This window comes from Lupinus angustifolius, chromosome LG18, assembly GCF_001865875.1.
Source record: "Lupinus angustifolius cultivar Tanjil chromosome LG18, LupAngTanjil_v1.0, whole genome shotgun sequence".
NCBI lineage: Eukaryota > Viridiplantae > Streptophyta > Magnoliopsida > Fabales > Fabaceae > Lupinus > Lupinus angustifolius.
In genome coordinates, this window is record NC_032026.1 from 14,890,445 (window position 1) to 14,911,786 (window position 21,342).

At 30.2% G+C, this 21,342-nt stretch overlaps 2 protein-coding genes across 4 annotated transcripts; both read left to right on the forward strand.

Moving 5' to 3' along the window:
• LOC109332154 (BTB/POZ and TAZ domain-containing protein 4-like) lies at positions 7,108 to 10,840 on the forward strand. 3 transcript variants are annotated; one of them, XM_019567010.1, is made up of 6 exons: positions 7,108 to 7,416; positions 8,338 to 8,619; positions 8,955 to 9,085; positions 9,509 to 9,815; positions 9,916 to 10,226; positions 10,473 to 10,840. In XM_019567010.1, the coding sequence occupies exons 2-6, from the start codon at positions 8,368 to 8,370 to the stop codon at positions 10,609 to 10,611; spliced, it is 1,140 nt and encodes a 379-aa protein (XP_019422555.1). In that variant the 5' UTR covers positions 7,108 to 7,416; positions 8,338 to 8,367; the 3' UTR covers positions 10,612 to 10,840. The 3 variants fall into 3 exon arrangements, with proteins under 3 accessions (XP_019422555.1, XP_019422556.1, XP_019422557.1); XM_019567011.1 differs by having other exon boundaries at positions 8,341 to 8,619; XM_019567012.1 differs by lacking the exon at positions 7,108 to 7,416 and adding an exon at positions 7,904 to 7,920.
• LOC109332418 (UPF0553 protein-like) lies at positions 13,163 to 15,792 on the forward strand. The gene is made up of 7 exons (XM_019567394.1): positions 13,163 to 13,330; positions 13,474 to 13,614; positions 14,101 to 14,199; positions 14,480 to 14,556; positions 14,725 to 14,833; positions 14,977 to 15,305; positions 15,676 to 15,792. The coding sequence occupies exons 1-7, from the start codon at positions 13,240 to 13,242 to the stop codon at positions 15,766 to 15,768; spliced, it is 939 nt and encodes a 312-aa protein (XP_019422939.1). The 5' UTR covers positions 13,163 to 13,239; the 3' UTR covers positions 15,769 to 15,792.

Sequence of the window (21,342 nt, forward strand, 5' to 3'; positions counted from 1 at the left end):
CCACATTTGAGATCTTCATAAACTAATTTAGGTTTTTTTTTTCAAATTTTAAATTGGTACATACAAGAATTTTAAGTTGTTAAAACAAGTCTTCACTCTTTTAATCAATATTAACCAAAAATTGTTTAGAAGGTTTTTTTGTCACGTTTAAGTCTTTTTATGTTTGTCTTTCTATTAAATAAGTTGTTTGAACTTTTAAATGAATTTTAATTTTATTTGATTTATAATCAATCAGGCCATACTAGTTAGGTGTTAGTAATAATATTAGAATAACAATAGTTTATTGTTTTTATTTTGATACACTAACATTGATATGAGTTCACTAATTCATAGCAACATTGATTTTTCATTGTTAATTTCCCCCCAGTATTTTTAGATATGATTTAATATATATACATTGACAGTGTAAATGTTTTTTACACTGTCAGTCAATCATTCACCATTGATTTATTAATCACCATTGACTCTCAAACAAAAGTAATACAAATCAATTGTGGATGATGTGTTGACAGTATAAAAAACTTTACACCTCAATGCACATATTTTAAACTCTTTTAGGTATTAGGCCCAATAAAATTATCCAAAACTAATTCAATCAACAATGAGTTAATTCCATTCGATTCTAACAATTAAAATGACATTTATTCAACTCAACCCAATATTCTTTATTTCATACTCAACCCAGTTCATGTAAACCACTGACTAATGTACATGTTACACCACTTTTGGGTTTCTCTATAGTTTAGGACAGGATTACTTTTGTCCTTATTTTTTGTCTCATCTATTGCAAAGGCTTTCATTTGGTCTTAGTGTTCATCATATAGTCCACCGTATTTCTTCCTGCTCCTTTTACTGATATTTTCCCTCTCATTTTTCATCCTTGGTAATGTGAGTTTTGCATTTGTAGTTGAAGATTTTTTAATGAAAAGATTCATTGAGTTTAATTATTGACTAAATAAAGTTGTTACAAGATTCATTGAAGATTATTTTGATAATGTTCTTTATCAATACAATTACATTAAAATAGTGCAACACCAACCAAACCCTCTTTTTGTTACCTGCTACGGTGTTTTGACAAAGTTTTACATCGGTATTCATTATTAAATTTGTAATCGGTTTTGTAAAATATAGGCACAATTTTGTGGTTACATATAGGGCAAACAAAAAATATAATGGGTGTGAAATTTTAACACAAATTAACCAAAATGGATAATAACTTAATAAGTAATTTTACTGCTAATAATTATCTAAAGTTAGTGTTTAACATTAAGGCTCTTTTAGTTTAATCAGGTTTTACATTTGAGTCCATAAAAATGTGATTGTACTAAATATTCAATAGGAGTAAACTAAACATAAATAAAGATCCATTTCATCCCATGAAACATATCATCTTTTGTTTCTAAATTTAATATGGGGTCTAGTAGCTAGTGTTTCACAATTAACTCATGTTCTGCTTTATGCAAACTTACCCATCACCATCAAGTATTCTAAAACAAGATTTGTTAGAAAAATATGCAAACTTCAGAAAGTGGAATGAATTATAAACTATGAACTCCATGACCTTACCTGCTGCCTAATTCCCCTTCATGCATTATTATCCATTGTCTCACTTGTTGCCTTTCTATGTTTATCTTTTTTTGGATTCACACATTCATCCTAGTGTGCTAAATTAGCCTTTGATGATGTCCAAGTTTAGGCATCAATATGGGTAATTGAATCCACTTCTTAAATGTCAAGATAATGTATAATTACATGACTATATATAAATAATATATATGTACTATTAATGTAAAGATTATATATAATCATTACATCATCCAACATTTATTTAGATTAATTTTTTTGACAATGTATAAGAGAATAATGATATGATAAATAGATCTATATTACAAAATTCATAGGTTGATATGTTTCCCATTTTCAATAACACAAGTAGGATTGTAATATTTAAACTTCAAAATTAATATCAGAATCAGTATAAAATGGGTGCATTAATTCTTTATATTTATGTGTGTTATTTTAGGCATGAAAATGATTAATGTTCTTTTTGTTTCTTTCTTACATCCATGTCTTAATTTTTTTTGTCGTTTATTATCAATGGAGATGATTTATTTCACTGTAAGCACAGTGATGCTCCTCTTGTTTTGTCTAGCTAGGTAGCTATGATCTTTAAAGGGATGAAAAGGAAATAAACTATGTCGACTTGACCTATCATTAGTCTTCATGCTTTTGTTTCTGTACGAGATCAAAGCATTTTCTTAATAAGATAATCAGAAAACCATGTCTATTTGAGAATTTAGTATATACTAATAAGAATATGATCAGAGAACACAGTGAATATTTATACTAAAGAAAGACTTATAGTTATGGCTCATATATTTCTTAATCAACATAGCAGGTTAAATAACTAACTTGATAATATTTAGAATTAAATTAAACTAAAGGACACAAGATCCAAAACCTGGGGTACCATTATAACTAGTGGAATGCCATCTTTTACAGTCCTTGACTGCCAGATAAGATCACACTACTCATCTCACTAAAATAAATAGTGCACTATAATAATCATATTGCAAGCATTTTCATCAAGTGGGTTGCATGAATTGTAGACACATGGTAACAAATTTAATCCAATATGTAATTAACTAATGCTTTTATTGCAAAGATACCCATCTGCAAAAGGAACTATTTTCCTTAAACAAGAAGAAAAAAAAGTTGGTTTAAGTTGAATTAAGATTTTGCAATTTGATTATTAGGAAATGCTGGTTCACGTTGAGGACAGATCATAAGGTTGAAGCTTGAAATTAACTTCCACATAAGTCTACGACTTGCAATATATATAATACTTTTGTTCCTAAAAGCTTTAACAAAGCGTTAGTCTACTGAGGTAAGATTCTGTTAAATCCCAAAGTCGATAGTTCGATTTCTGAAAGTAACATTTATTGGGAGGAGCAATCACGAACTCTGAAAGGTGAAAAAATATTATTGGTGGTACCAAAAAATATTAGTTATGCTAAGGACAAGAGAATATGGAATGAAAATGGATTTGGTTTTTTTGAGAGGGGCCACAATTAGAATGGTGAGAAAAGAGTTGATGAAAGTATGATAGCACACGTGAATAAAATAGCAGGGGAGGAGCGTCTTCACGTGTTAAGATTGGACCACACCCAGTCTGTGGTAGCATCAAAGATTTTATAAAAAAGGAAGAAGACGCTCCTGTTTTATCCTAAGTTGCCATCCACTCATAATATAATATATCACTCTCACTATTACATTGAGATGTGGCAATTTGCATATAGTATGTACGTAGAATATGATATCATTAATTTCATAACATACTTTATGTATACATAATCATCTTTGGTCTGGTGCACAAAATATATCAATGAGATAAACCTTTGAGTTGAGAGATGATGCTTAAGATAAAATTTCTCAAAAATGATAACTAATAATTTGTTTGTCAGTTGAGTTTTTGAAAGGAATGGGAGGCTTTGGAGTTATCTCAACAGTATATTTCATGGTTATTTTCTCTCAAAAACTCAACTCGTAGACAAACCCGAAAAGATTTAAACTTTTGATAGCATTAATAAAGTTTACTTAGAGCATGATTTACTATTACTACAACCAATCACTTTTATAGATAAGAAAGTTGATAGAATTTTAAATTTGTTTGGCTTGGTGTGTTGAGCTTAGGTAATAGTGATGGGAAGACAGAAGACTAAATTCCTAGAACCTTTGACTCTGAAACATTTGCAAACCCAAGATGGTCAACAAGTTTGACCGTTTATACTACCCTATTGTCTTGCTTACAGATGCAGAATGGGGTGGGGAAAATCATGGTTCCAAGACCACAGCTTTAATTCAATCACTACTATGTGTCACTGATTGGCTTGGCCTGCACAAACTCACACAAATAATATGGACAAGGCTCAATCTATATGTTTCATATCATGAGTGCTTGAGATTTTTCACAAAGAGAGATAGCATTATAAAAGACATGTACTGTGCATGAAGGAATTTATATGGAAAAATAAAAAGAGAATATGGTTGGAATTGCTGAGTTTGAGATTTATTATGATATGTATTGCATTGCTAGCATTGTAGCAAATTGAATGTGATTTGTCCATCATCCATTAATTCTCTCCTTTATCATTTGGCAAGAAATATGTCTACCTCACGCTACTTTTTATTTGGACCAGCGTATTTCTCATTTTTTTTAAGTAAAGAATTAATCTCTTTTAAAATGTATAATTTCATACTAATAAGTGTCACTATTATTAATCGAATCATTAACATTTTGTTCTTCTGATTATCTAATTGAACCTTAAATCATTAGACTAACATCATATTATTCTACTCACAATACTTGATATAGAAAACTTTTATTATTTGGCAGCAATTACCATTTTTCCTATTCCATTCTTTTAGATTGCTATTTTTGCATTATCTGATTTCATATAATGATGGGTAGTTGCAATTTTTATGATCACGTTAATTTTTACTAGACAAATAAGTAAAACCGGAAATGGGGTGCAAGACTAGAGTTGCAAGAAAGATATACATTCCTAACTGCTAATTTATAGAAATTATAGTATATTAGTTTGTTGACGGAACACTTTGTATTTGTCGACCTCTATTCTTATTTTATGATATTAAATATTAAATTTGTATTTTTTATTTTAGAGAATTAAAATATTTTTTATTGAATGTACTTCATGTTATAATTTTGTATTTATTATAATATCCAAATTAAAGTGAGATGTATTAATTATAGTTATTTAGAATTATATGATTTTCCTTTATAAATAAAAAATATTAAGGGCAAAATAGGAAAATAGAATTATTATGATAGTTATTTCAAGTTTTGACTATATATAGTATAGATATAGTAAATAATTCCTAGTTTAGGGGGACAATATACTGGGTGCAATTTTAAGTTGGAGAAAACACTTATCTTATTTTAGTTGTGATTCTAAAAGGTTGATTCTGATCAAATAAAAAAAATTGGAAATTTTAAAACTTCTATCTTCTAAAAAATGTTTCTAATAAAAAAGGAGAGAAGCTAGAATCAAGGTTGAAGCTTGTAAACTTATTTTATTTTTTGATGGAAAAAAAATTGGTTTCGTGTTTGATTATAATTTTTCTACACAAATAAGTTTTATCAATAACATTTTGGAGAACAGTTTTTTTTCCTGAACCTTAAACAAACAATGTTAAATTCCACTTAGTAATGTGAATACATGATGAATCTTGTATATACTCCCTGTCACTTGAGAAAAAAATGTTAAAGTCATGTGATCGATTTTAGATTCTAACATGCAATTATTAACAGGAAATAATCTTATTTTTGTCTCGTCGTGGTGATTTTATCCATAAACAAACTATGATATATTCAACACGCCCAAAACCCAACAATATGTATATTAAAAAGTATGTTTTAGCAACTATATGTAGAAGTTTTTAAATGTTGCTATTTGTTTTGTAAATAAATAAAATTGGACTTCGAGGCTTCTCTAGTCTACATTATTTAAGCCCTAGACATTATTATATTACTTGAAAATGTTGATTCTATCAAATGATATATTTTTAAAAAAATCTTGCGACTGAAACATATATCATGGCATTCATCACTTTTACCTTGCATTCAAGATCACGCATAAGGAACTATACACTATGCATAAAGCATTCCCAACCATTAGACACCATGAACCACACACAAGACATCATGCTAGTGCACCATTGGGCATGCACCGAGAACATCATGTGACTCGTGGCTAGACTATTTGAACAAGAGGCTAGGTTACACACCACATGATAAGGGACTCTATGTTTATTGTGTGTTGGAGGAACCCAAACTTTGCACCTACTCGCTTGTCGCCCATACGAGTTGCGGGTTCATAACCCTTGTATGGTGTATGAGCTGGCTCGGAAAAAGTTTGAGATGAGAGAGACGAATCGAAGTGATAATAGTTGAATCTTAATGGGTGGTGGTAGGAAGACCATTCTACCACTTATAATATCACATCCCATACAAAGAATTCTATTCACCACCCAATGAAGAATAGCATCCACTGATGGCCTCACCAAGCTGATTTCTTGCACATCAGAAATTTGATAAAATGAAGATGAAATAATCTTTCTCCATTCGTGTAAATGTACTTATGGGCTTTACATTATCTTTTTAAGCCCATGTCAAAGGAATAATCTCCTCTTTCTCATTTTAAGCTCTGTATTGTCAGATTCTATCACATATAGAAAAACACAAAGGCCCAATGGTATTTTGCCATAAACGGACAACAAAATATATTTTTTAAAGTCAAGAAACAAAGAAATAATCAAATATAATGGACAGAGAAAAAAATAACAACTCTTTGTCCCACTTTGTGCTTCCCTTCATATATTTTTTTCATTGATTAAAAAATGTAAAATGTGAAATAAATATATACTAACTTACTAAAAAAGAAATATAGTTTCATAGAGAATAAATCACAAAGTGGACAACTGATTTGCCCACAAGAAAATGACTTAATTAGTTATAGCCAAATACAAGTTTTTCTTTTCATTTTTAATGATAAAAATAAAATTTTATTATAATAAAAAAGATAAAATTGTTATTAAAAATTAAATTTCCCTTTATTTTTTGAAGTTGTTACCTTTTTATTATGAGAGGACCGTCTAACTTTTTTTTTTCATGCAGGTGACAGTGCTTATGGAAAATGGAGGATTCTGTGACAGTGTTATTTTCTTATAAAGGTGGGCGTATACAAAGCCCATAACATAACTAGAAAAAATATACAAAGATTCTACTAACAAAAAATTAACAGGTAAAGAAATATGATAAGAAAAGTAAAGTTAAGAATCTAAATCAACAAAAAGCTGAATAATCAATTTAAGAAAATAAATATTTTGCCTTAATACTACAAACAATTTAATTCAATATCTATTCTGCATATTGAATAGTCAACACTTCTATAATTTTATACAACTCATCGAACTTGAAAAAAGAAAACAAAAAAACAACACATTCGTGGCGTAATATAACGTGCAGATTACTATTGTTGGATATTTTTAGCAAGGAAGAGTGACAGATAGATATTGTAGCTTTTAATTTATTTATATCCTTTTGTCATAAATCTCTTGAGGAAAAAAGTGCTTAGGAAGAAGGAGAGAGGGGTGATTCTGGATTATTTTATTTTACCCTCTAAAACTCTCCTCTCTCCTTTCCATTTCTGAGTATCTAAACGAACGATATAACGTCGTCGTTTTGCGTTAGAGTTTCCACCTGAAACGGTTATTGGATTATTTTTAGTTATATGATTCTGGAGGAAGTGATTTTCCATCAGCTTCTGATTTTTTGCACTTTTTGCTATTTTTTCAATTTTTTTTTAGAAATTCAGAGAGGAACGCTCTAACAAGGTATAACCTAATATCCTTTTTCATCCTTCCTTTCATGTTGTGATCTCAATTTGTTCATCTTTGTTATTAAGATTTGTTCCTCGCATTGCAAGTTGTTTCTTATTTTAATTTGATTTTGATTATGATATGAAATATTTTATGCCAATTTAATTGATTTTTTATAGTAGGAGGAATGATAATAATTCCGTGGATAATTTGACCAAAGTTTAGATAAATTGTTATTACAATTAAATCCAATAAGAATCCTATCAATATAGAAAAAAACTTTACTAATGTTGTTTTTTTCCTTCTTGATAATAATTTTTTTACAAAACAACAAAAACATAGATGAATTGATAGTTATCCTAGCTTAATAACGAGTTTCAAGTTCCAGTGCATCACAGCTGTGTTTGGTAGAGAGAGTTTTGCCGCGTATAATGGTCATGCCAAGCTTGAACAAGATTCCTAATACTTGTGAAGAAAAATATAATTTTTATACCTATTATTACAACTTAGCATAAAAGTGTAAGATTTTATCCAAATCTACGTGGAATAGTTTATCCAAATTTTAGTGAAATATGAGATTTAATTGGAGAGTATACTAATATATAAGAAGTGTCTATATACAATCACTTTTATTTGAATTATTTTTCTTGAATGGTGGACTTGATAAAATATGAATTTGCATATCTTTTTCTTCACTACTTGTATTGGTTGAAACAAATGTATTTAAGTTAAAAATTTAATAATTAAGTATTTTCCTGACTAACCACACAAGTAGTGAAGTGCTATACTTTTTACGACAGAAGATGTTGAACCTTTTTCTCTTAAATTGAATGCTTGCCATCTTTGCTTTATTTGTGTATTTAAACAATAGTATGAGTATTCCACCATCAGTTTCCAGAGCATTAGATAACCTTGATTTTGTATTTATTTGTGGAGTAGCGTAGCATAATCTGAGGGCGAAAGAACATGGACAGCAGTTGTTGTAAATCTCTCAGCAAAACCAAGAGTCTAACTCCAGCGCCACCTCCTTTACCTCCAGCAGCAAACGTTTGTTCCTCTAAGTGTCTGCTGAAGAATAATTACGCATCAAGAGGACGCAGCTATGTCTCTTCAGCAACTAAAGATCTTTGGGGGCGTCTTTTTTCTGAAGGTTATAAGGCAGATGTTTGCATTAATACTGAAAACGGTGGTGTTGTTTATGCCCATTCTAACATTCTTGTAAGTTCCTAACTTCTTTCGTTCCCCTTCATGTTGTCTAATGCATTTTTTTATTTGATAGACATGTATTATTTCACAGTCACAACATATCGCCAATGAATTCATGTGTACTGGTGAGCTTTGCAAATCATGATTTTGTAAAATTGATTTGGATTATAATTGAGTTTAAAATGAAGTAATTCGTGTTTCGATATTTTATTTTAGAATGAAGTTTTACTTTGAACATGGAATGCTCGTATTCTGTCATTTATTCATTAACAGAAAAGTGGGTAGACCTTTATTCCATCTTGAATCCGTTCTTTGTAGATACCACTAACATCATACTATGTGAACAGGCCATGACTTCTCCTGTATTAAGAGGCATGCTGAAGCAAGCTAAACGTCTTGACCGGTGGCGATCAATCTTAATTTCTGGGGTTCCACATGATGCAGTTCGAGCTTTTATCCAATTCTTGTACTCTTCTTGGTAAGTTCAATCCCTCTATTAACCTAAAAGAATCATCAGTTTGTGCATGAATCATTATCATCACCCATATTATGGGGGTAACACTTGGTCTTATTCTCTTTATTTGTTAACTCAAATTTACTCAGTGTAATTATTTGAAGTTAGTAAAAATTTGAGATTTAAACATGATATTTTTTGAGGCGGCAGGGGATCATTATTGCTGAGCAAAATTGACTGAGTTATCTTTGACTGTAATCCAAGTTTGTGTGTATTTTAGTACTTTTGGCAAAATAAAACCAAAAATCTTGATCTATAAGTTCTGATTTTACTTACAGGACTCATCCTTTGTGTTTTTTTTAAAACTGTGCCATGACTCAACCTAGTCCTACATTATTTATATTGATATGCAAATATGCTGAAAGTTTATTTGCCTTTGTTTGGCAGTTACGAGAAAGAAGAAATGGAGGAATTCATCCTACCTTTGTTAGTGCTGTCACATGTATATGTGGTCCCTCACTTGAAGAGCGAATGTGAACAGAAGCTAGAGTTGGATGTACTCACAATAGATAATGTAGTTGATGTATTTCAACTTTCATTACTATGCGATGCTCCACGGCTCAGCCTCATTTGTCACCGTATGATGCTAAAAAATTTCAAAGCTGTTTTGGAGTCAGAAGGATGGAAAGCAATGAAACAGAGCCACCCAGTTTTAGAAAAGGGAGTTCTACTGTCCGTGGCGGAAGAAGAAAATGTAAGGCTGACATTTTCTCCTTATTCTAATGTTTTATCTTTACCCCAAGTAACTTGATTAGTCCATTGTCTAATTGCTTTTGAATGAACTGGTCATTCAGGCAAAAAGTGAGAGGATCAGAAAATTGAATGAAAGGAAGACCTACCTGCAATTATATGAAGCAATGGAAGCTCTTGTTCACATATGTAGAGATGGTTGTAAAACCATTGGTCCTCATGATAAAGACCTCAAAGCAAACCAGCCATGTAAATATACAGCATGCAAGGGACTAGAATTGCTTGTTCGTCATTTTGCTGGCTGCAAGCCAAGAGTCCCAGGAGGCTGTGTTCACTGCAAGAGAATGTGGCAACTTTTGGAGCTACACTCTAGACTTTGTGCTGATCCAGATTATTGCAGAGTTCCTTTGTGCAGGTAACAATAACGAGTAAACCGTCAATTCAGTCCTTCATATAGACTCTTAAAATTTCCGTGCCACCAATTCAATCTGTCAAAGATTTAATACATCGATCGCCACAGGGTGATAACATAGTTTTTAACACCTTTCTGTGACCAGATTGGGGACTTTTTCTCTAATAATTTAGTGTACTGTCTAACTATGATCTTACTTAGTGCAGCTCAACCATTCAACTTAACCGTAATTGTTTTTTGGTATTTCAGGAACTTTAAGCAGAGGATATTAAAACAAAGCAAGAAAGACGAAACTAGATGGAAAATATTGGTCGAAAAGATCTTGAGAACAAAAGGCGTTGGTATAGCGCCATGGTTTCGGCCACAATGTGGATATAGAATATTATAGGCCGCTGCAGTTGATGTATAACCAGCTTCAAATTGTATATTCATTGTATGTACTATGTTAGAAAGAAATCAGTTGGAAAGTGCTCCTCTCTACCTTGACTGTAAAAAAAGTATGAAGCATGGAGTACTTTCTACCAACATTTATTTTTCTCATTTGCCTGCTCTTTTCTTATTCTTGTAAAATATTTATGGATTATTTGACCCTTCAATATTTAATAAGATGGAACCACTCAAGAATTATTATATTATGGGCATCAATTGTCGAAATTTTAATTGATTTTTTCTTTCATAATCCAAAGTATGTCATTGAAGGAATTACAAACTAGGGATACTTAACCAAATATAAATTAAAAATCAAGGTGTAGATAAATTACACCAATTGCTAGAAGTTAATTTTTTATGGACTCTTGTGTATACCTATTCATTCCTAGTGTTGGAGAGATTAGATTAGGGATGTGGCTAACATTAAAACAGCAATTCTGTCAATCATAAAAATTTTGAAAAGGTGAGCTTCTTCCTTTGCTGTATGGCCATGAAAATATTGTTTAACTTTTTTCTGAAGGAATAGGGTCATTCTCTCATCACTCTTAACAATTTCATCTTCTACAGCATCTCTGAGAAATATTAACGAAATGAATGGTTAGTTTCTAAAAAAAAAACAAGAGATCAAAGTTAATAACTACAAGGGATTGACATAAGCTAGCAATACCTCTTAGGTATTAAAGGTTATGTCTCTTTTCCATAAGGAGATGAGTGGTCAATAGTTCAGATTGCTAATATAAATACTTTGTAAATAAAGAAAAAGACAAAACATGAGAATTACTTTCAAACATTATCCTATGGTTATTTTATATTTGTAACAAAAACATGTTTATGATAATTAATTAAAAATACATATCTACTATATACATTGACTAGAATCCGAAGCATATTTACTAAAAAATTACTATCTAATGCTAAGGATATATACCGAAAATTGTGTTATTTCATATTTTGTCCAATGCGAAACCTTTTTGGATAAAAAATCTTTTATGATTATAATAACAATATAGAGTATTTACTAGCATGTATCTGGATGTATTTAGGCATTTATCTCATTTTTGTAGCATCAGTGTCTATCAGGTGTATAAAAAATTGATTGTTTAATAAAAATATATTTTAATAATGTATACATTAATTAACACGTGTTTGGTAGATGTTTTCCTTATGTTTTGAATTGTACTTCTATTTTATTATTTAATCTTGTTTTAGTAATTATCTTGTATTATAATAATATAATATCTATGTTTAATTTTCTACACACTCGTTTCATGGTCAACCATTATGTGTATAAATTTTATTTCAGAGTTAATAATAATTAACTCATAAAATGGTAAACAAGACATTGAGTGATAAAATTAGGGATGATAATACCAATGGGTGGGTGTGGATAACAATTTCTCATGACATACATGTACTAAGTGGGTATCTAATAAGTTTTTAAATTTAAAAATATACTATAATTATCAATATATAAAATAAATATTATATGAATAATAAAATTTAGACATATATAAAATTTATTATTATATTTCAGTTACTAAGATTTATTATATAATAATAAAAAGGTAATATATAATTATAAAATAAAAATATATAACACTTAATTAAAAAATAAATTTATAAATATATGAGTATTGAATGTGTGATTATCATGATAATCATTTTCACTCCTAAATGATTTTTATGGATAATCAGTATAGCTATTTTTGTGGATATTTTTAACATTCTATGTAAAACTTTTAAGTGTGTATACATAAAATTAAATATCAAAATAGGATATCAATTTCATTGATGAATATCACCTAGGTCAAAACAGGAGATAAATATTTTGTATAAAAAACAGGAGATAAATATCATTGACCAACACGTGCATACACACTGACACAACTCCAGTAGCTAATAGAAAAACGTGTAAAAAGCCATCCCACAAGAAGTTATTTCAACAATTGTGTATCGTGAGCATGTGAACTTCATCATCCTTTTCCATTTTTAGCCTCTATTCTTGAATGAGATGGATAACTTGGTGGTCCATAATTAATTTGTGTAGGAAATGCAAAATATATATTTGCATAATTTCATTTTCCTATTTATATCATTAAAAAGTTGATAGCTTATTTTTTTTCATTTAACTTTTTGAAATGGGATAATCATTTCTCATTAGTAGTAAAAAATGAATCATGATATATATTCTACAAAAGGAAACTGACATGCATGATTTCTAAATCAAATATTTATCATGATCTAATCATTTTCCAAAAAATAAAGGTATATAATTTGAACAAGATTTTCTCAATTAATAAAAAAATAAATACTTGTTTTTCTATAAAAATATAATTTAATAAAAAATAAAAAATAAAAAATAAATGTGTCATCACATGTTATCTTTTTCGAAAGATTTATGCCGAGCCGATGCCACGTCAAGAAAAGGCAGCATGAAACCCGGGAAACATTGAAGGAGTTGCATGTAAACGACGTAAACAATTCCACCTTTCCCGCACCTTATCTCTATTACTAACTTCTCAGTTTTAAAAAAAAAAACGTTTTAGGGTTCACACAGACAAATACGACGCCGCATTGCTCTGTTCCTATGTCACAAGTTGAAAACACAATGGACAATGTTAGAGCAAGCTCTGCTTGGGTCGCTACCCGCTCCTCCCACGTACTCATCGATTCTGAAGGTTCTCCATTACTAACTACCAATGCCGTTTTATTTTCCATTTCTATGTTTCGTATTATTTTTTGAAATAAAGAATGTTTCAGAATGTGTATTACGGAAAATAAAATAAATTGCGGGTATTTATGTTTGTGTTGTTGTTTTCAGCGATTGAGAAAGTGGTGAAAACTATTGATACCATTCCCAAGGTGGAGTGGGATTTTGAAGGGATTCATTATTGTGATAATGGACCACTCTCTGTTCAGTATTTGCTTGTATTGGACGCTCTCAATTTTTGCTTCTGGCCTGGTACGCTCTGTTATGCTTCATTTTGAGTTGATAATGATAATCAAATATCATTTTTATATTAAGTATTTAGTATCTTAATGAAGGTGTTTATGGTCCCCGGTTTTGGTGTAAATTTCTCTTTTTTTGTTGTTGCTATTTTTATGATTGGTTCTTAAATTTATGTCATATTTGAGTTTTCAGAGTACAGGGTTTCTAGTATAGGATTTCAATCATATTGGGATATATATGGATTAAGATACAGTTTTTAGTGTTATAGATAGAATGAATAAGTTGATATTCCTGCAGAACGTGTTTTAGATTTTTGAAGTTATGAAAATGGTTTGTGAATATGCAAGAGGGTGCAAGTTTGGATATCCTTATCTTTAATGTTATTTTTTTTTCTACAATATTTTGCTTCATATGTTTTCAACATTTCCCCCTTGTTTTTTAACATTGCCATACTTTCTGTTGTTTGAAATGGAACCATATTTGCTAATCTATTTTCAGATAAGGATTTGAATTATGATGACTTGGCATCTGGGCTAAAGGAAGCTCTTCAAAACGATAAATCTGCATTTGATGCTGATCGTCTTCAAAAGTACACTGGTAATGCAGCCTTGTTCTTGGTTTGCCTGTATGCAAATTACCATTCTTTCTAAAGTACACCCATATATTTGTATGGAAAAGACAAATGTGTAAAGAACATAATCATTCACTTAGTTTTTTTGTTTTCATTATCGATTGAAATTATGGCTTGGTAAAATTGTGAAAGGGTAGATATAAATATGAGACACACCTATGTTCTGTTGATTTCAGCATGGTATGCATATCGATTGAAATGCTTTTCCATGAATAGCGTAATCTTAAAATCAGTTCATAATAATAGGTCCTCAACTACGCGAGCTTTTGAAGTGGCCTAGACCCCTCCCTTTGGAAGATGAACGTGTTAGGTTACTTCATGAGGTAAAACAAATAATTGCTGAAGTTACCTTCAATCACAATTATTTTCATATTTACTTTTCCTGAGTTTCATTCCTTTTGCTGGTTTCTATTTCTATGGATTTAGCTATGAAAACAAGCATGTCTTCAAGCCTGGTCACCATGAGTAATACATTTCACATTTATTGTTAGGTTGGGATAGAATTGGAGAGAAGTTTTAATGGAAAAGCATCTAATATTGTGGAGTGCTGTGGAAAATCAGCTGCGAATCTTGTTGATATTGTTGCGCGTCATTTTCCTGGTATCTAGCTGGTTTTCTTCTTTTCTTAACCTTTATTACTCAAGCTCTGAAAGAAATAATGACTAATAAAATGCTACATTTTGAAGTTTATGTGTTATGTGCAAAGACTTTGGTCCATTGACTCCAAAGGTGAAATGTTGTAGGCTTTAGAGACCATTCAGTGTACAAAGGCCGCCAGATATTTATATATAAAAGAGCTCAGATATTTGCAGCAGATTTATGGGGTGCATTTAGGGGCCAGGGATATGGTGAGTTCAAAGACATCGGTTCTCTGACTATAATGGCAGACTATATTGTCCCAGCCGTGCTTCGGCAGTTTGGTGTCTTAAAATATAGTCCAACACTTGCCAGTACTATTGAGGCCAGTGGAGAAATAGGCGCTGGGACTGAGGAGGAAGTTGAACTACGAGCTTGCTCTATTCATGCTGTGGAGAAAATGAGGGAGCTTATAAGTGTCAAATCAGGAAGAGAGGTGAGTTTGCATGTATTATTTATAGCCCATTTCCAATGTGCATGCAGAGTTCTATTTCTTTCAATCTATTAAAAATTGAAGTGAAAAAAAGTAAAGAATATTGACTGGTGATTCCCTTTGTAATTTTACATTATTCAAACGATTAAGTCGCTTGCTTAAACTTGTAAATATCCTTCTGTTACGAAATTTTCCTTTAATTGGAGAATTTGGCAATGTATTAGCAAGAAAATGTTGCATATTTTAGCTGTTACTAATGTTTTATGCACCAGTTCATTCTATTTGAAACTGAAAAGCCTTCTGCTTTTAGCTTAACCCGTTATTTTGTCCTTCCACTATTTTTATGACTTAAATCTGTAACCACTTACTTCAGGTGCTCAGTGTGGAGCTGGATCTTTGGCTCTGGGCTTCTGGTGTTCAGCTTGCATCTCTGCAGCACCACCGAACACTGTCAATATACTACTGATAGCACATGATAATTGGTAATAACTTGTGATCAACAATTCAGTAGTAGAACAAGAAAAAACAGGGCTATTTTAAAGGTATTTATCTAAGATGTCGTGAATATCTGCCTCCTTTTTTACTGAAAGTTAGGCAAATGGTTCTGTAATGTTGGAAGTGCTTCACCCGAATGTAGTCGTATTTTACTTTTTATAAATGAGATGCCTAATTAGGTGTTTGTCCAAATGAATTAATAACAATTGCATTTGATTTTTTTATTAATTAGGTGCTCTGTCCAAATGAATTAGTGTATGGTACTCTTTCATTTGATTCCTTATAGTTTTACACTGATTATAAGAAACAAGCTCATTTCCTGTCAAGAAACCACTTCTATTTTCCTTGTCTAATTTCAAACCCAAGTTGTATATTTCAACAGCAAGCAGATCTCTAGGATTGGAAAATTGGCAGGGGTGCCATCATTGTTGAAAATGAAAACTCTGATTACCCTATACTAAGATAGTCCTGGTTTCCAGAGAACTAGTTTCCCGTTTGCCAAAACCAGATTTAGGAATTTGATTTATAACAATTGGACATGGCAAGATATTTTATACACGTCTATAGGTATTATTTCTAGATCTAGGTTACAATCTTCAATAGCCATTTCTTGCAAGTTTATTTGTTAAACCAAACTTTAAATTGGAGTTAAGGACAAGCATGGTGGATAAAATTTGTATGTGATCGGACGGATTCAAACGAGAGCAATGTAAAAACGTTTACGTTGTCATTTCATCATCCATTATTTCACTGACAGTGCATAGATATTACATTCATGAAATATTTACAATACACACATTTTCTTATATTTCTGCCCCTTCATATATATATCCATTCCATCCAGTGTCTTTTGGATCTGATCCTTTGTATGATTGACTGGATATAAGATATTTTTGTACAAAGTTCCGCATTACACTGAGAATGGATATCAGTTTTGTTGGTCGACCATTGACCGCAAAGTAGACTAGGAATTGTTCTATTGGTTCCTTAAAATGCATGAACATCCACGTGGTTCAGAATTCACTATATTTTTTGAACTTCTGCAATATAGTGCATAGTTAACCCTGTGTTTCTGCAACAATACCCCAAAAACTGGTCCATAAGGACGATTTGATGAGTTGAAATAGAAGCTTATTTATGGGGATTTCGGAGTTTTACCAATAAATAAACGTTGGTATAATATTTCATTTTACTGAGTTCTTCATTCCTGGTCAACTACTACATCCCTAAAAGTTTATTCGATCAAAATTCTTAACAAAGAAATGATTTGATTTATAAATAAAATCCTAATTATCGTGCAATATAGTAAGTTGATGAAATTTGTGTTTCTCTCAATGAGGAATTCTTTAATTTTCTTGTGACCCAGTTTAAGTTATTGATCCGTGATATATTTTTTTCACTTGCTAATTGATGCTAATTACAGACATCTACAAAACTGTGTTTTTTTTGCACCACATTTGTGTTTCTGGACAAAAGCTAATATATAATGTGAACATAATACTAATTAGGAACTCAAATTGGGATCAGCATGCTTGATTTAATTCTGTGTGATACTACTGTCACTGAAGTTCCTCATCTCTATGTTGATGTAGTTGCACGAAATCAATAGTTGGTGTATTTAGTGCAGGAGTTCCTTCAATGGTGTGTATGTACCTTCACTTTCAGAAATCAAATGATGCTTTTAAAAGTGGTAGCATTTTGACAGCTACTCTTCTTCTCTAGTGGGTGGACCACTAATAAAAGATTTACACTGCTACTCTTACTTTGGTTAAATTAATAGTACGAGTCCACTTATACCTAAAAGAATAATATTTTTGCCTAGGTAATTTAAGGTAAAGTTACATCCACTCGTGAAGGAATAATATTTGTACTTCATCTTGACCATCAATTTAATCCTAGTTTGGTTTGAAATTATCCAAATTACTTTAACAAGTGTTTGATTCGATAAAGTCTGATTAAATCAAAGTACTGTACTTGAGATGGAGATTGATTTGAAGAGAAAGAAAGGGCAACCAATGAAGTTACTTTATATTACGATACATGGGAACCTTACTAACAAAGTACGTCATGATTTATTGGTGGAAATTGGATTCAAGCTGATCCAAACATATATGTTGGTAGTACAAGGACCAACATTTCAGAATCTTTAGGATATCGCCTGCATTTTCACAGTGATTTGAAACTTGTTTGGTTGTATTAAATGTATGTAATTGTTTTATTATAAGTAATGTTTATTGATAAGGTGTTGAGTTCTAAGTCTTTCTTTTATCATTTTATTATGGTTTTTCTTTGTTTCATATTCTTCTAGAAATTGGACTAATTTCTATTTGATTTGCTCTCTTTATGATCAGTTTTTATTATTCTCCTTCACACATGTCTAAATTATCTGAGATGTGATTCTAACATCTTTTCTATAACAGAAGTTACATCAACTTTATACCATGCATTCATTTCTAATCATGGATTGTCTAGTATGTCCACTCATATAATGGAATAGTCTAAAATCTAAGACTATTATCTTATTAACATTTTATCTCTCACCATTCATTCTCATATAATATTTATAGGTTTTACAGTCATCCAATTAAATTTCTGGTTATTGAGTAGTATATTGTATATGGAGAATAAATGTATTATGTCTCTTTTCCTTTAGTTCATGATGTTCCTGAAATATCAACATGTTCGTGTTTCATTGACTTCATTCATTAACGCCCAAACTTCCAAGAGGTATTAGATCTGGACCGTTTTCTGATTCATGTTAAACACATACTCACTTGAATTTGAATTCTTGTATGAAGTAAATTGTCATATATATTCTCACTGTAAAAAAAGTATAATATCAAACAATTTTATTTTGTCATATTAATTAAAATATTTAACTTGTAATGAACAGATATTAGAAAAATACCCATAACACATATTTGCTATCTAGATAAGTCACAATCTATATAGATTTTGTATCTTAGATGGATGTCATCAATCATCATGTATAATATCCTTAAAAGTTAGGGTGCATGATGCATGCTACTAATAAGGTGCATTATTATGCATCTTCAAAATCAGTTATTAATATATGATTAAATACAGAGAAATAATATTCAATAAAATTTGTACCTTCCTACATTCTTTATTCTAAAAAGTAGGTGTTGGCTTTTCCTGTAACATAACCCTAAAGCTAAAATATTTCATTGTTGATATTTAATCATGGTCTTCCTATTATGAAGGTTTTTGGGTCTTTGACTCTATTTCTCCCTAAAAGGTGGCTCTTTGATGCACCACTTGCAAATGCACTTTTACCTTCCACTACGAGACCAGTGAAATAGGGGAGTGCATCTTGTGTCCCATAATTCATATTACTTCCTTTGTCATAAATTATGATTGGTCAAAAAAATATTTAATAAATAAATTTTAATCGAATACATTTTTTTTCAACCAATCATAATATAGAGTAGGATTCATTGTGGTATAGCAGCATGAGGGTTCACGGTGGCTGCTACATATGGCCTGATATTAAGATTTTAGGAGTAGTTAAAAATTGTATTACAGCTTCAATTATTATTGTATTGGTGGTATTTATTTACCCATAATAATCTGTGAAGTTGAGATTTGAGAATGTCTGAAATCACTATTATGGCTTCTATTAAAATCTTGATGTATCGCCTAATCTTAAGATTTTAGGAAAATTGTATTGCGGTTTCAATTATATTGTATTGGTTACCCATAATAATTATTTTCTTAGTGTACCAATCCTCGATGCTTATAAATTTATTCATTTTTAAGGGTTTACATAAAATAAATCAGCAAACTTACAAATTCTTTTATTTTTTGCTAGCCAAGGAATATATAAGTTTTCTCCCCTTCGTTAGCAAAAAAACAATAGGATGAAGAAAAAAAAGTTATGTAACTCATAAAAAACATTTTCAACCAATTATATATAGAAAATATTAAGAAATCAACCTTGGAAGTAAATTTACAATTTTATCCATAAGAACCATAAATGGGTCTGTATTATACAAATACAATAGATGAAATTACCTAATGAGACTAAAACTTGCATTAATAATGTTGTAATTAATTATTTTTAATATAAATATATATTTTTACATCATTATTGATACAAATATTTAATTCTAAAATAAACATAAACATTTGTATATTAATGTCATTCTGTTTCCTTATATATTTTCTATCCTATTTTTTTAATTTCATACCAATAACTAAAAGAATATTATATTTTTACTATTTTTCTTTTCTTCAACTTTCATTTCTTAAGTTTTTTTCCTGTTATTTTCTCCAGCAAATCAAAGAGAGTGTTAAAAATTTAAAATTCAATGTCATCAATATAGTGGCTTTTTTATTTGTGCAAATATTCATTTTTGTGGTATCAATCATTCATTTAATAATAAATAAGATTCTTTTTCTATGAAATTTCATAATCCTAAATACTATAAAAGTAAAATAACATGATAAAAAATTAATAAGTCCTTAAAAGTTAAGATTCAATTCTATAACCAATATTTGTTCAAAAATATGTAATTATATATTTCAAAATGAATTAATTTCTTAAAATCAGCAGTTAACCATAAGTATTCTTTAAGAAAGCGATAAGGATGATAGGTTAACCACATATTTTTATAATACTTTTTAAATATTTATTTAATAAAATATTTTTATTATTAAATAATGAACTAAAAACTAATTTATTTTTAATTTTTTAAAAAGATCAATTTATATTTTATCAAATAAAAAAATGGTATAAAAAGGTGGTGTCAATATGAATATTGTGCGCCACCTCACTCATGCTTCATTATGAGTCATTCACGATAGACTGACTTTGCTTTTTCAGCCACTTTTACAAAACAAAACTAATTAAAACCAAGCAGCAACACTAATCATTAAAAAAATGTAAATGGGAATTGGTAAAAATAATTAATTGTTAAACTCAAAATAAATTGAGTGTTTTAGGTCTAGATTAAAAAATATTGAACAATTCTGGGCAAATTGCCCATGGACAAGTGAAATGGTTTAAGGGTGACACTGTGGGAAGATAATATGAAGGGCTAAATGAGCTGAAAATTTTGAGATACATAGGTAGGTAATTGAATTAAAAATACTTGATTAAATGTTTAATGATTGAGAAAAAAATCTATAGATTATAGTGTCTGAGTTTTATGTACTGTTACTGTATAATTTATAATTGGTGTTTAATCACCATTCACTTACTATAATGTAAATTCAATTTAATTTTAACTAATTTAATTAATTATTGACCCCAATCTTTGTCCAGTTCTAGATCTCCGTACCTGTCTACAATTTTTTTTATTAAAAATATATAATATGCTACATGAGCTATAACTATAAGTAAGTGGTGTGAAACATGGTCAATTTTTTATTAAGAAAAACTCAATGGTTCGACAACCACATACAACAACGAAGGCTATTGAATAATGATGAAGTACAGCATCATAGACACTTGGAGTAGCAAGACAGAAAAGAATCCAACGAGTTTGAAAAGTAAAATTTTCTAATATTTTATTATAATTGA

Coding starts and splice junctions, on each gene's coding strand:
- LOC109332418 (XM_019567394.1), top strand. CDS start 13,240: ATGTCACAAGTTGAAAACACAATGGACAATGTTAGAGCAAGCTCTGCT. Junction 13,615..14,100: donor CAATTTTTGCTTCTGGCCTG/GTACGCTCTGTT, acceptor ATCTATTTTCAG/ATAAGGATTTGAATTATGAT. Junction 14,200..14,479: donor TCGTCTTCAAAAGTACACTG/GTAATGCAGCCT, acceptor TCATAATAATAG/GTCCTCAACTACGCGAGCTT.
- LOC109332154 (XM_019567010.1), top strand. CDS start 8,368: ATGGACAGCAGTTGTTGTAAATCTCTCAGCAAAACCAAGAGTCTAACT. Junction 8,620..8,954: donor ATGCCCATTCTAACATTCTT/GTAAGTTCCTAA, acceptor CTATGTGAACAG/GCCATGACTTCTCCTGTATT. Junction 10,227..10,472: donor TGCAGAGTTCCTTTGTGCAG/GTAACAATAACG, acceptor TTGGTATTTCAG/GAACTTTAAGCAGAGGATAT.